Source organism: Desmodus rotundus, chromosome 9 (assembly GCF_022682495.2).
Source record: "Desmodus rotundus isolate HL8 chromosome 9, HLdesRot8A.1, whole genome shotgun sequence".
Classification (NCBI taxonomy): Eukaryota; Metazoa; Chordata; class Mammalia; order Chiroptera; family Phyllostomidae; genus Desmodus; species Desmodus rotundus.
Genome location: NC_071395.1, coordinates 105,221,540 through 105,236,884, shown reverse-complemented (window position 1 = coordinate 105,236,884; position 15,345 = coordinate 105,221,540). Strand labels below are relative to the sequence as shown.

General features: G+C 46.2%; 1 protein-coding gene and 1 pseudogene across 1 annotated transcript; both read left to right on the top strand.

Annotated features, from left to right (window-relative positions):
- Positions 1-901: 901 nt before the first annotated feature.
- Positions 902-2,708, top strand: LOC128779198 (keratin-associated protein 9-7-like). Its single transcript, XM_053910759.1, has one exon. The coding sequence runs from the start codon at positions 1,481-1,483 to the stop codon at positions 1,850-1,852; it is 372 nt and encodes a 123-aa protein (XP_053766734.1). The 5' UTR covers positions 902-1,480; the 3' UTR covers positions 1,853-2,708.
- Positions 2,709-8,943: 6,235 nt separating this feature from the next.
- LOC128779199 (keratin-associated protein 4-4-like) lies at positions 8,944-9,753 on the top strand (annotated as a pseudogene).
- The last annotated feature ends 5,592 nt before the right edge of the window (positions 9,754-15,345 follow it).

Genomic DNA, 15,345 nt, shown 5'->3' with positions numbered 1-15,345 from the left:
AAATAATCTCCTAGAAACAAAACCTGACAAAAATAATTTGTAAAGAAATAGAACATCTGAACAGTCATACTAGTGATAAATTGACTCAGTAAAAAGCCTCCCACAAACAGAAGTCTAGGAGCAGACGGCTTCACTAGTGAATTCCACCAGTCTTTTGAAAAATGATTAATACCAATGTTTCTCAAGCTCTTCCAAGTAATAGAAGAGCAGGGAACACTTCCAATCCCATTTATAAGGCCAGCATTACCCTGACACCAAAAACAAACAAGGACACCAAATAAAGGAAGTTACATATCAATATCCCTAATGAACATAGATGGAAAATTCTCAACAAAATATTAGCAAAGAGAATTCAACAAAAGATTAAAAGAATCATATACCTTGGTCAAATGGGATTGATGCCAGGGATGCAAAGATGGAATGATATCCACAAATCAATGTGATTCACCCCATTAACAAAATGAAGGATAAAAATCATACGATGATATCAATAGAGGCAGAGAAACATTAGACAAAATTCATTTATGCTAAAAATATTAGGAAAAGGTATATAGGGAGAACATACCTCAACATAATAAAGGCCATAGATGACAAGCCCACAGCTAACGTCAAACTCAATGGTGAGAAGCTGAAAGCTTTTTCTTTAAGATCAAAATCAAGATGAGAATGCCACACAATTCTTTTATTCAACATAGTATTGCAAGTTGTAGCCAAAGTAATGAGGCAAGAAAAACAAATAAAGACATGCAAATCAGAAAGGAAGAAGTAAAACTGACTCCATTTGTGGATGACATAATATCATATAATAAAAAACCTAAATACTGTGAGAAATAATTAACAAATTCAAGAAAGTTTCAGCCCTGGCTAGGTGGCTCAGTTGGTTGAAGTATCATCCCATGCACCAAAAGGCTGAGGATGCAATTACTGGTCAGGGTACATGCCTAGGTTGCAGGTTCAATCCCTAGCCAGGGCATATAAGGGGGGCAACCAATCAATGTGTTTCTCTCACATCAATGTCTCTCTCTCTCTCTTTGTCTCTCTCTGTCTCCCTTCCTCTATCTCTAAATATATCCTTGAGAATTAAAAAAAATGTTCCAGTCTATATAATCAATAGTTTATAGACTATGTGATAGTCGACCTTTCCCAAAGACAGCAGGAAATATCATATGACCATGTGATGTCACATGACCAGAAATGGTCCTGGGGATGACTCCTCACTGTCTCATTTCTGGAAAAGGTCTTTAATATTACTAATTAAGGAAAAGATCAAACAGTTTTTTACATAAGCCTCAAACACAAAGGGAGCAAATTTCTCCTTGACAATTTCCCAGTAATCATGAAAAAACATAAACAACAGGAAAGCCCTGCTTATTGGCCCCAACACTGGGGGTCCAGAGTATAAAAGCCTGAAAACAGAAGGATTCATCAGAATCACAGAAACTCACCTCTGAACAAGAACCCACCCTACACACCTGACAAAATGTGCTGCTCCCCTTGCTGCCAGCCCACCTGCTGTGGGTCCAGCTGTGGTGGGTCCTGCTGCTGCCAGCCTTGCTGCCAGACCACCTGCTGCAGGACCACCTGCTGCCGTCCTTGCTGTGTGAGCAGCTGCTGCCAGCCTTGCTGCTGTAGCACCCCCTGCTGCCAGCCCAGCTGCTGTGGGTCCAGCTGCTGTGGGTCCAGTTGCTGTGGGTCCAGCTGCTGCCAGCCAGTTTCCTGTAGTCCCGTGTATGTCTGCAGAACCTGCTACTACCCCACCTGCTGCTGTGTGCCTGGGTGCATAGCCTATGGCTGCGGATCTGGCTGTGGATCTGGCTGCGGATCTGGCTGCGGCCAGTCCTGCTGCTGTTGATCACCTTGCAGGAGAACCACCATCTGAGTGAACACCTTCTGTTAACTGACTTGTCATTATGGAAACCAATTGTCTTCCTCCACAATTGTGCTCGACCCTAATTTCTGTGACTCATTGGCCTGATTCAAACTTCTGAGTCAGCTTGATGGAGTTCACAGGACTTCCACCTTCTTCCTGCGAATGTGGGTCATGTGCCAGTTTCATGCATCCTCCATATGGAGTTAGGGCCTTGGCTTTCATTTTCAAGTAGGATCAGCCAGTTCCTCTCAGTAACTTCTTCTCATAACTTTTCATAGCCTTCTGCAACTGACTAATGATCTTCCTAATCATATGTTCTTTCTCAATGTACTCATGGTTCTTGTATCATGCTTTCCCATTTTAGAATGGCTCTGAGTTGTCTTTGTAGAACCACGAATCTTACCTATGTTTGTTTCTTAATAAATTCTATACCGTAATCCACATGTATTGTGTTGGATTTCTTGTACAGAATTCCTGACATAAGGATGGAAGTATATATTGCATACCAAATGCATTATCCATCTGAGCATCCTAAGAGCCCTCTCCCACCAGCACAGCAGGATCCCCCAAGTTCAGGGAAAAAACCCCATTGCACTGTGCAATGTCGCATAGCTAATAATGAAGAGACTCAGATCCACACAGGGCATCTTCTGTTCCTGCTCAAAGGCATTTACATCTTCACCTCAAAGATGCAGATACCTGAGGCTCCACACACATCTGACTGACACGCTGTGCTTGCTGTCATTGCTCATTGATGGTTGTCACTGAGCTTGGACCCTCCACGAGACACTCCTGTAAAAACCCTGCGTTCCACATGTACTTCTCCCTGGTCTACCTCTTCAAGAGAATTATCTCTCAGCAAATAGTAACTGCTTTCTAGGAGTCCAAAATGGCCAGATGAAGTGGTGTCCCCTGACAACAAATGCGCCTTTCTTAGGAATAAGATTTTTAGTCCGAGAGAGCCGAAAGCCACTGTAAGATGAGAAGCACAGATGCCCAGGTGTGTCCCTGGGAGGTAACTTGAGAAGGTTCACTCCAACTTCCACCCATCACTTGCTGTACCCCAGTGCACTGATTTGTTATGGATATGTATGTCGACCATATAATGGCCACCGGATTGAGGTGTATTCCACATCCGGAAGACATCCTAGCAATCCTGCAGCTTGTCACCTCTGAGTTGGTGTCTTTGCTGCACATGTGAGAGACCATTTCAGTTCTTCACCAGGCCTGCAATTTCTCTGTCATGTGATTCATGGTAGGACTAGTAGATCCCGTGGTCCTGTGCCTGTTGTTAACCTTGTTCATTAAAAAAGTGGGTCCCTTGGTGCAAAGAGATGCTATCCCATGACAACACTACTGCAAGCAGATGGACACATAGCACTGCAGACAGGGAAGACAACTCATGCAGCAGGCATGCGCTCCCAGTAAGGAAGAACTGCAGTCTCTTCACGTGGAGGGGCCTGATGTGGAGCACGAGCCTCCATGTGGGGTGGGTGGTTTCATGAATGATGTCATGGACAAGGGCTCAAGCCTATTCTCTGCTTAGGACAACAACACATACAGCAGAGGCAGCTGTGGGGAGAGGGAGCCGTGCTGTGCGTCCACACCCAGCCTTCGTCCCTGCCACCCTGGCTACTTCCTTCATGTTCTCTTGTGCAAGGATCGCCGCACCTGATGCTCACAACAAGGAAATTACCCACCGATGCATTTCTCAGAACGTACTCCCGTCATTTGCGACGCATGACTGTATGTACACAGCATTCACAGGCTAGTAGGTGCTGGAAGTAACCTAGAGAGGATTTAAACTGTATGGGAGGATGTGCATAGATTATATGCAAATACTACATACACCATTTTATCTCAGGGACCTGAGCATCTGCAGATTTTCGGAGCGTGGGGGTCCAGGAACCAATCCCCTTGGATGCTCAGGGATGACTGAACTCTTCTATTGGACTCTAACACCCATAGCCAAGATCTAGCGTCTTCCAGTTCCACAATGTAGAACAGATGCTTGAAGCTAGAATAGGAGACAAATACATGCATTCTCTTTGAGGGATCTCACACAGAAACCAGATCGTGGACACTAGAAGCGAAAAGGGACACACAAAACGCATGACAAAGGAATGCAACTGTCCACAGAGGTCCTACAACTTGTGTTCCACTCCAACGGAATCTAATAGGTTGAGCACGTACAGGATGAGTACTCTAACCCTAATGCAAACGATAAAGATCTAGCTGGAAAGGTCAGTGACAGGGACCTTGGTGGAGGGGGCTGGTGGGGGGCGTGGGGAGTGAGCATCTTCAAGTTCACGCAGGCACCAGGGAATTGCTGTTCTTCCTCAGAAGGGCATCCCGCGAGGTGGGGAAAACCACACAGAGAAAGGAGTAGAATGAATGTGATTTTTCAGCACAGAGTATGAGGACACAGTTTGTCTAAGGCGGGGAGGAAGTTCTTGGCAGTGCCGTTCAGACTAATACAAGTGATCCCAATGCAGAGAAGAGGCTGAGGGCCCAGGGGGCTTGGATGTTCACCTAAGGCAGCCCCGTTGATGGGAGATGGTAGCAGGTACGAATGGCTACCGTGGAGGCAGGAACTCACATCACTGTAGGCATCTCTCTACACGTCCGCTCAACAAGCGGTTCACACACACTGAGATGTTGTATCAAGGGTTCTCCAGCTTCCGGAGCTCCGCTTTGTCAGAGAACTCGAAGGCTGTCTGCACTCCTGAGTGTCTTTGAAGTCCCTACTTGTCTCTGTCTTGTTCAGTTAGCACAGTTCATTGACTGATTGCTGACATTGTGACATTCTCTCAAGTCCCTAAGCATGCAAACACATAGCATTCTGAAGGAAAAACACAGGCTCTTCATGAAATAAGTGAACCATTCAATCTGCGGATGAAAGGAAGCTGTCTTTCCACCACCTTAACAAACATACCACAGCTGAACTTCACTCTTGGGGGTTTCAAAAGATGATCTGATTTGCACAGAAAGGTGAGCCCGCGTCTTAGGGACTAACAACTTTATTCAAGCCCATACAACTAACGTGGCAATTTATTAATCACTTTAGTAATTGTGATGCTGACCACTTCACAAGTTGTGGGGACAGTCGTTTGCCTATGCGTGCATATCTGAAAAGAACTGAACTATCCACCGGAAAGTTACCTCCTGAACAAGGAGTCAGAAGAGCTAAGTTAGAAACCCTGAAAGTTGAGTGGCATCTCAGGCATTCATGACGAAAACGTGACCTTGCTTAAGGAAGTAGAAGACACCTGTGCAGGGTCCCTCTCCCATGTGAAGCCTTTGGCTGTGCCGTGCGCCCTTGGAATGGGAGCCTTTCCTGTCGCATCTCTGAACTTCCTCGGTTGACTACCCCACCCCAACTTACACACTCATTTCTGCACCATCTTCAACTGGGACCAAGTTCATTCTGCTAATGTTGAAGCCATGTTTTTCTCTTGAAGGCACCCTGGCGTAATTTGGCTCTGCTCTCCCCCCTCCCGCCCCTTTTTGGGTCACTTTTAAATTCTTTCCAGGACACTCTTATATCCATTGTTTTACTGTCCTTGGGACATCCCCGAGGTCACGCCAAGTGTGATATGTCCGACACGTTGGTGCGTACTTCCTTTTGAATCACTTCTTCCGTAACACTTAAGAGCCAATAATATCTGTCATAAAAGTACAGATCCTGTATCGTAGAAATGTGTACTTGGAACCTATACACTCGTATTAATGAAGGTCACCCCAATACATTTCATGAAAATAGTGTTAAAAGTCTAGTTTTAGGTACTGTAGGATTTCTTCTCCAATGTCTTTCAAACTATAATTATAAAGCTGAGTGAAGTAGGCCCGTCTTAGATAGTTGCACAGGCGCTTACATTTTATGTGTTTCTTGGTCAGGTGGTAATTCGATATCGTCAGCCTGTGATTTCTGATGCATAAATCATACTTCCCCCCCCTCCGAGATTCTCTTCAATGACTTATGCTGATGCGTACATATTCTGTAGTAATTTTCTGTTCCTGTAATGTGAGTTGAGGGTTCAAGACCATTTCTCCCTTAAATTCTCAAGAATGAGACAGTATCGTTGGGGAAACGACCAGTTAGTAATTTCACAAAATTAGAAATTTGGTGCCTCTGTTCCCCGTAGACAACAAATCTCAGCAGTTGGGTTCCAAGAGTGTCTTTGGAATTCCTCCACAGCGTGTGTGTCTGGAAGTGATCTGGCGGCTATTCTGGCGCACTGTTTAAAAGAGAACGCCCGCAACCCAAGCCCCACCCCACAGGCGCACTGCTAGTTGACCTTATGGGTCATGAAGTGCCTCGCAAATCCAGCACAGGGAGTCCCATGGGGTTCAAACTGGGTCATGGCAAGTGGGGAGGATACTGCCATACTCAGGGCCGACTTAGTTGTTTATCTTATTTGATTGTTATTCTAGCAGAGTCGTCCCACACTGTTGCCCACGTCCATGGGTCACTCAGACATGTTCTTTGACTAGTCCCTCCCCTCTGGTCACTGTCAGTCTGTTCCACCTGTCCATGCCTGTGGTTCCATTTTGTTGTGAGTTTATTTTGTTGAATAGAGTCCTCCTATAGGTCAGATCATAGGATATTTGTCTTTCACTGACTGGCTTCTTTCACTTAGCATAATGCTCTCCGGTTCCATCCATGCTGTTGCGAAAGGTAGGCGCTCCTTCTTTCCTTCTACTGTGTAGTATTCCACTGTGTAAACGTACCTCCGTTTTTTCATCCCTTCGTCTACCCAGAGACACGAAGGTTGTTTCCAACACTTGGCTATTGTAAATAGCGCTGCTATAAACATAGGGGTGCCCATCTGCTCTCTCCACCTTCGTTAAATAAGTCAACCCTTGGCTGGGTTAAAGAAGGTGGAGAAAGCAGTTAGGAACCGAAGGACAAATCTCAGGGATGCAGTTAGAGCGTGCGTCGGAGACACAGCACGAGCAAATGGAATCCAGCGCCATGTACCTTTGGTCGTGACCGCACTGAACTGTTCACAGAAACACAAGCTTGCTTTCACATTTGACCACAAATCCATGTTTCTGCATCACCTTTACTGAAAACACAGAATCAACATAAGGCGATGTCAGTAGGTAAGGAAAAGGCATTTTATACATTCCAACACACTGAAAATATAAAATGCCTTAGCAAATGAGAATAGAAAGAGCCCCGTTCTTGTCACGGAAAAAATCTACAGAAAAGACAGAAAACTTACTATTAAATTATGAAAAAGGGAGAACTATCTCTACTCTCCAGAGAATACACAAAGAAATCGTCTTCGTCACTCTATTCCATATCGGACTGTAGGGCCCACCAGTGGGGGAAAGAAGGACAACATTTACAAGATAAAAAGGCGGCTATGAAATGAATACAGCTCCCATCACCTGGAGATGATGTGACTACGTATGTGAAATTTCCACCAAAACATTGATTGGTCAACTCTTCAATCATAAGGGAATTTGGTGGCAAGAGCCTTTCATATATAAATGAATTATTGCTCTATCGGTCAGAAACAGTTCCAAATAAAGATTTCTATTCTACCACATGGAAGAGCATAAAAATTATATATCTAGGAAAAATCTAATGAAAGACAGGCAAGACCTCTACAGAGAACAGAGTAGCCTGACCAAGAAATCCTATGAGCAACCTACTCCTAGGTGTGCACATATGCACAAGAAACATCTATCTATGTTCACCGAATGACCTATACCAAAAATTCACAGAAGCACTATTTTTAATAGCTCCAAACGGTAAAACATCTACGTTTCTCAAGGAGACAGTCAACCAAGAAAGTTCATCATATTCGTTCAGTGGAAGATTATAGAGCAACAACAATGAAAAACGACACAGCGTTCCATTGTTGAAAATCACACTCATAATGTAGAGAAGAACCCATCCTATAGTCCTTCATTTACATAAAGGTCCAAAAGAGTGAAGCTGACCCGCAGGCTTACAAGGCAACAGACTGATTGGCAGGCTTTGGGGATGAGGGAGGGGTTATGATTTGGAGGGAATAGGGCTAGTTTCTATTTCTTCATCTGATAGTATTATCACGGTATGTTCATGTTGTAATACTCTATCCAATTGGAAATGAATAATTTGCATACTTTTACAAGGAACGGTAGACCTACAAATAGTTGAAACAAGTAGCCAGACCCAAAGATAAATCAAGTATCATCTCAACTAATGCAGGTTCCTCATGCAGAGAAGGAAAGGGGAGAGAGAGCAAAAGAGAGAGAGAGAGAGAGAGAGAGAGAGAGAATGAAGTAAATGTGTCATCAGTGACTTGAGGTCACTGGCTCTGCTGGTAAACAAGGGTCATACTAGAGTCACCTGCTCTTCCCAGTTTACCCAGAATTGCCCAGTTATAGGACTGAAAGTCCCACGTGCCAGGAAACCCCTTCATCCTGGGTAATCAGGACTAGTGGTCACCCAGGAAGTGAAATGACTGGTGCTTTCAGTCCCAGCTTAGCTTCTACCCAGCTGCTTGGGGTCTGCCGCGCACGTTGGGAGAGATTCTGCCAGACATCGCCTACTCAGTGTCTGTGACAGACCTGGCAGACACAGCTGGGCTAGGTTGCTCCAGAGGTACGTTGGCCGTTGTCTACGATCAGGCCTTCGTGGGGAAACGCACTTGCACTCAAGCATGGATTCAGTTTGTCCCTGTGAACATATCAGCATGATGCCCCTAGCCACAGGGATATGCCCCAAACTAAGTCCGCTGAAGAGACTAAACGGGGGAGGACACGTGTCCTTGATCAAAGCAGGAGCAGTGCTGATGATGTGACCACCTTCCTTCCAGCTGAAGAAGTTTCTAGGCGTTATTCTCAATTAAGAAACGTATTGGACACTTCTCTACAGATCCGTATCATTAAGGGAGCAACTTCCTCCTTGGCTATTTCCCTGTGATTACCAAAACAACATAAACAAAAACAAAGAGGGTCATGCTTATTGGTCCCAACATTCGGGGTCCAATGTATAAAGAGCCCAGAACACGAGAAGTCATCGGAATCAGAGAAACTCACCTCTGAAGAGAAACTCACCTTCGATCCCTGACACCATGTGCTGCTCCACTTGCTGCCAGCCCACCTGCTGCTGCCAGCCTTGCTGCTGCTGCCAGCCGTGCTGCTGCTGCCAGCCTTGCTGCTGCTGCCAGCCGTGCTGCTGCAAGTCTTGCTGCTGCTGCCAGCCGTGCTGCTGCTGCTGCCAGCCTTGCTGCTGCTGCCAGCAGTGCTGCTGCTGCCAGCCTTGCTGCTGCTGCCAGCAGTGCTGCTGCTGCTGCCAGCCTTGCTGCTGCCAGCCGTGCTGCTGCTGCCAGCCTTGCTGCTGCCAGCAGTGCTGCTGCTGCAAGCCTTGCTGCTGCTGCCAGCCGTGCTGCTGCTGCTGCCAGCCTTGCTGCTGCTGCTGCCAGCCTTGCTGCTGCTGCCAGCCTTGCTGCTGCTGCTGCCAGCCGTGCTGCTGCTGCTGCCAGCCTTGCTGCTGCTGCTGCTAGCCGTGCCCTGCTGCCAGCCGTGCTGCTGCCCAACCTGCTGTAAGACCACCTGCTGCTAGCCTTGCTGTGGGTCAGCTGCTGTCAACCTTGCTGCAGCCCAACCTGCTGTGAAACCACCTGCTGGAGGACCACCTGCTGCAGGCCTTGTTGCAAGTCTTGCTGCTTGTGCAGCTGCTGCCAGCCTTGCTGCAAGCCTGGCTGCGTGTGCAGCTCTTGACAGCCAGTTTCCCGTTGTCCCAGGTAAGTCTGCAGAACCTGCTACTACCCCAGCTGCTGCTGCGTGCCTGGGTACATAGCCTGTGGCTGCGGATCTGGCTGCGGCCAGTCCTGCTGCTGTTGATCACCTTGCAGGAGAACCAACATCTGCGTAAACAGTTTCTGTTAACTGACTTGTCATTATGGAAACCAATTGTCTTCCTCCACAGTTGTGCTCAACCCTAATTTCTGTGGCTCATTGGCCTGATTCAAACTTCTGAGTCAGCTTGATGGAGTTCACAGGACTTCTCCCTTCTTCCTGGGCATGTGGGTCATGTGCCAGTTTCATGCATCCTCCATATGGAGTTAGGGCCTTGGCTTTCATTTTCAAGTAGGATCAGCCAGTTCCTCTCAGTAACTTCTTCTCATAACTTTTCATAGCTTTCTGCAACTGACTGATGATCTTCCTAATCATATGTTCTTTCTCAATGTACTCATGGTTCTTGTATCATGCTTTCCCATTTTAGAATGGCTCTGAGTTGTCTTTGTAGAACCACGAATCTTACCTATGTTTGTTTCTTAATAAATTCTATACCGTAATTCACCTGTACTGTGTTTGATTTCTTGTACAGAATTCCTGACATAAGGATGGAAGTATATATTGCATACCAAATGCATTATCCACCTGAGCATCCTAAGAGCCCTCCCCCACCAGCACAGCAGGATCCCCCAAGTTCAGGGAAAAAACCCCATTGCACTGTGCAATGTCGCATAGCTAATAATGAAGAGACTCAGATCCACACAGGGCATCTTCTGTTCCTGCTCAAAGGCATTTACATCTTCACCTCAAAGATGCAGATACCTGAGGCTCCACACACATCTGACTGACACGCTGTGCTTGCTGTCATTGCTCATTGATGGTTGTCACTGAGCTTGGACCCACCACGAGACACTCCTGTAAAAACCCTGCGTTCCACATGTACTTCTCCCTGGTCTACCTCTTCAAGAGAATTATCTCTCAGCAAATAGTAACTGCTTTCTAGGAGTCCAAAATGGCCAGATGAAGTGGTGTCCCCTGACAACAAATGCGCCTTTCTTAGGAATAAGATTTTTAGTCCGAGAGAGCCGAAAGCCACTGTAAGATGAGAAGCACAGATGCCCAGGTGTGTCCCTGGGAGGTAACTTGAGAAGGTTCACTCCAACTTCCACCCATCACTTGCTGTACCCCAGTGCACTGATTTGTTATGGATATGTATGTCGACCATATAATGGCCACCGGATTGAGGTGTATTCCACATCCGGAAGACATCCTAGCAATCCTGCAGCTTGTCACCTCTGAGTTGGTGTCTTTGCTGCACATGTGAGAGACCATTTCAGTTCTTCACCAGGCCTGCAATTTCTCTGTCATGTGATTCATGGTAGGACTAGTAGATCCCGTGGTCCTGTGCCTGTTGTTAACCTTGTTCATTAAAAAAGTGGGTCCCTTGGTGCAAAGAGATGCTATCCCATGACAACACTACTGCAAGCAGATGGACACATAGCACTGCAGACAGGGAAGACAACTCATGCAGCAGGCATGCGCTCCCAGTAAGGAAGAACTGCAGTCTCTTCACGTGGAGGGGCCTGATGTGGAGCACGAGCCTCCATGTGGGGTGGGTGGTTTCATGAATGATGTCATGGACAAGGGCTCAAGCCTATTCTCTGCTTAGGACAACAACACATACAGCAGAGGCAGCTGTGGGGAGAGGGAGCCGTGCTGTGCGTCCACACCCAGCCTTCGTCCCTGCCACCCTGGCTACTTCCTTCATGTTCTCTTGTGCAAGGATCGCCGCACCTGATGCTCACAACAAGGAAATTACCCACCGATGCATTTCTCAGAACGTACTCCCGTCATTTGCGACGCATGACTGTATGTACACAGCATTCACAGGCTAGTAGGTGCTGGAAGTAACCTAGAGAGGATTTAAACTGTATGGGAGGATGTGCATAGATTATATGCAAATACTACATACACCATTTTATCTCAGGGACCTGAGCATCTGCAGATTTTCGGAGCGTGGGGGTCCAGGAACCAATCCCCTTGGATGCTCAGGGATGACTGAACTCTTCTATTGGACTCTAACACCCATAGCTAAGATCTAGCGTCTTCCAGTTCCACAATGTAGAACAGATGCTTGAAGCTAGAATAGGAGACAAATACATGCATTCTCTTTGAGGGATCTCACACAGAAACCAGATCGTGGACACTAGAAGCGAAAAGGGACACACAAAACGCATGACAAAGGAATGCAACTGTCCACAGAGGTCCCACAACTTGTGTTCCACTCCAACGGAATCTAATAGGTTGAGCACATACAGGATGAGTACTCTAACCCTAATGCAAACGATAAAGATCTAGCTGGAAAGGTCAGTGACAGGGACCTTGGTGGAGGGGGCTGGTGGGGGGCGTGGGGAGTGAGCATCTTCAAGTTCACGCAGGCACCAGGGAATTGCTGTTCTTCCTCAGAAGGGCATCCCGCGAGGTGGGGAAAACCACACAGAGAAAGGAGTAGAATGAATGTGATTTTTCAGCACAGAGTATGAGGACACAGTTTGTCTAAGGCGGGGAGGAAGTTCTTGGCAGTGCCGTTCAGACTAATACAAGTGATCCCAATGCAGAGAAGAGGCTGAGGGCCCAGGGGGCTTGGATGTTCACCTAAGGCAGCCCCGTTGATGGGAGATGGTAGCAGGTACGAATGGCTACCGTGGAGGCAGGAACTCACATCACTGTAGGCATCTCTCTACACGTCCGCTCAACAAGCGGTTCACACACACTGAGATGTTGTATCAAGGGTTCTCCAGCTTCAGGAGCTCCGCTTTGTCAGAGAACTCGAAGGCTGTCTGCACTCCTGAGTGTCTTTGAAGTCCCTACTTGTCTCTGTCTTGTTCAGTTAGCACAGTTCATTGACTGATTGCTGACATTGTGACATTCTCTCAAGTCCCTAAGCATGCAAACACATAGCATTCTGAAGGAAAAACACAGGCTCTTCATGAAATAAGTGAACCATTCAATCTGCGGATGAAAGGAAGCTGTCTTTCCATCACCTTAACAAACATACCACAGCTGAACTTCACTCTTGGGGGTTTCAAAAGATGATCTGATTTGCACAGAAAGGTGAGCCCGCGTCTTAGGGACTAACAACTTTATTCAAGCCCATACAACTAACGTGGCAATTTATTAATCACTTTAGTAATTGTGATGCTGACCACTTCACAAGTTGTGGGGACAGTCGTTTGCCTATGCGTGCATATCTGAAAAGAACTGAACTATCCACCGGAAAGTTACCTCCTGAACAAGGAGTCAGAAGAGCTAAGTTAGAAACCCTGAAAGTTGAGTGGCATCTCAGGCATTCATGACGAAAACGTGACCTTGCTTAAGGAAGTAGAAGACACCTGTGCAGGGTCCCTCTCCCATGTGAAGCCTTTGGCTGTGCCGTGCGCCCTTGGAATGGGAGCCTTTCCTGTCGCATCTCTGAACTTCCTCGGTTGACTACCCCACCCCAACTTACACACTCATTTCTGCACCATCTTCAACTGGGACCAAGTTCATTCTGCTAATGTTGAAGCCATGTTTTTCTCTTGAAGGCACCCTGGCGTAATTTGGCTCTGCTCTCCCCCCTCCCGCCCCTTTTTGGGTCACTTTTAAATTCTTTCCAGGACACTCTTATATCCATTGTTTTACTGTCCTTGGGACATCCCCGAGGTCACGCCAAGTGTGATATGTCCGACACGTTGGTGCGTACTTCCTTTTGAATCACTTCTTCCGTAACACTTAAGAGCCAATAATATCTGTCATAAAAGTACAGATCCTGTATCGTAGAAATGTGTACTTGGAACCTATACACTCGTATTAATGAAGGTCACCCCAATACATTTCATGAAAATAGTGTTAAAAGTCTAGTTTTAGGTACTGTAGGATTTCTTCTCCAATGTCTTTCAAACTATAATTATAAAGCTGAGTGAAGTAGGCCCGTCTTAGATAGTTGCACAGGCGCTTACATTTTATGTGTTTCTTGGTCAGGTGGTAATTCGATATCGTCAGCCTGTGATTTCTGATGCATAAATCATACTTCCCCCCCCTCCGAGATTCTCTTCAATGACTTATGCTGATGCGTACATATTCTGTAGTAATTTTCTGTTCCTGTAATGTGAGTTGAGGGTTCAAGACCATTTCTCCCTTAAATTCTCAAGAATGAGACAGTATCGCTGGGGAAACGACCAGTTAGTAATTTCACAAAATTAGAAATTTGGTGCCTCTGTTCCCCGTAGACAACAAATCTCAGCAGTTGGGTTCCAAGAGTGTCTTTGGAATTCCTCCACAGCGTGTGTGTCTGGAAGTGATCTGGGGGCTATTCTGGCGCACTGTTTAAAAGAGAACGCCCGCAACCCAAGCCCCACCCCACAGGCGCACTGCTAGTTGACCTTATGGGTCATGAAGTGCCTCGCAAATCCAGCACAGGGAGTCCCATGGGGTTCAAACTGGGTCATGGCAAGTGGGGAGGATACTGCCATACTCAGGGCCGACTTAGTTGTTTATCTTATTTGATTGTTATTCTAGCAGAGTCGTCCCACACTGTTGCCCACGTCCATGGGTCACTCAGACATGTTCTTTGACTAGTCCCTCCCCTCTGGTCACTGTCAGTCTGTTCCACCTGTCCATGCCTGTGGTTCCATTTTGTTGTGAGTTTATTTTGTTGAATAGAGTCCTCCTATAGGTCAGATCATAGGATATTTGTCTTTCACTGACTGGCTTCTTTCACTTAGCATAATGCTCTCCGGTTCCATCCACGCTGTTGCGAAAGGTAGGCGCTCCTTCTTTCCTTCTACTGTGTAGTATTCCACTGTGTAAACGTACCTCCGTTTTTTCATCCCTTCGTCTACCCAGAGACACGAAGGTTGTTTCCAACACTTGGCTATTGTAAATAGCGCTGCTATAAACATAGGGGTGCCCATCTGCTCTCTCCACCTTCGTTAAATAAGTCAACCCTTGGCTGGGTTAAAGAAGGTGGAGAAAGCAGTTAGGAACCGAAGGACAAATCTCAGGGATGCAGTTAGAGCGTGCGTCGGAGACACAGCACGAGCAAATGGAATCCAGCGCCATGTACCTTTGGTCGTGACCGCACTGAACTGTTCACAGAAACACAAGCTTGCTTTCACATTTGACCACAAATCCATGTTTCTGCATCACCTTTACTGAAAACACAGAATCAACATAAGGCGATGTCAGTAGGTAAGGAAAAGGCATTTTATACATTCCAACACACTGAAAATATAAAATGCCTTAGCAAATGAGAATAGAAAGAGCCCCGTTCTTGTCACGGAAAAAATCTACAGAAAAGACAGAAAACTTACTATTAAATTATGAAAAAGGGAGAACTATCTCTACTCTCCAGAGAATACACAAAGAAATCGTCTTCGTCACTCTATTCCATATCGGACTGTAGGGCCCACCAGTGGGGGAAAGAAGGACAACATTTACAAGATAAAAAGGCGGCTATGAAATGAATACAGCTCCCATCACCTGGAGATGATGTGACTACGTATGTGAAATTTCCACCAAAACATTGATTGGTCAACTCTTCAATCATAAGGGAATTTGGTGGCAAGAGCCTTTCATATATAAATGAATTATTGCTCTATCGGTCAGAAACAGTTCCAAATAAAGATTTCTATTCTACCACATGGGAGAGCATAAAAATTATATATCTAGGAAAAATCTAATGAAAGACAGGCAAG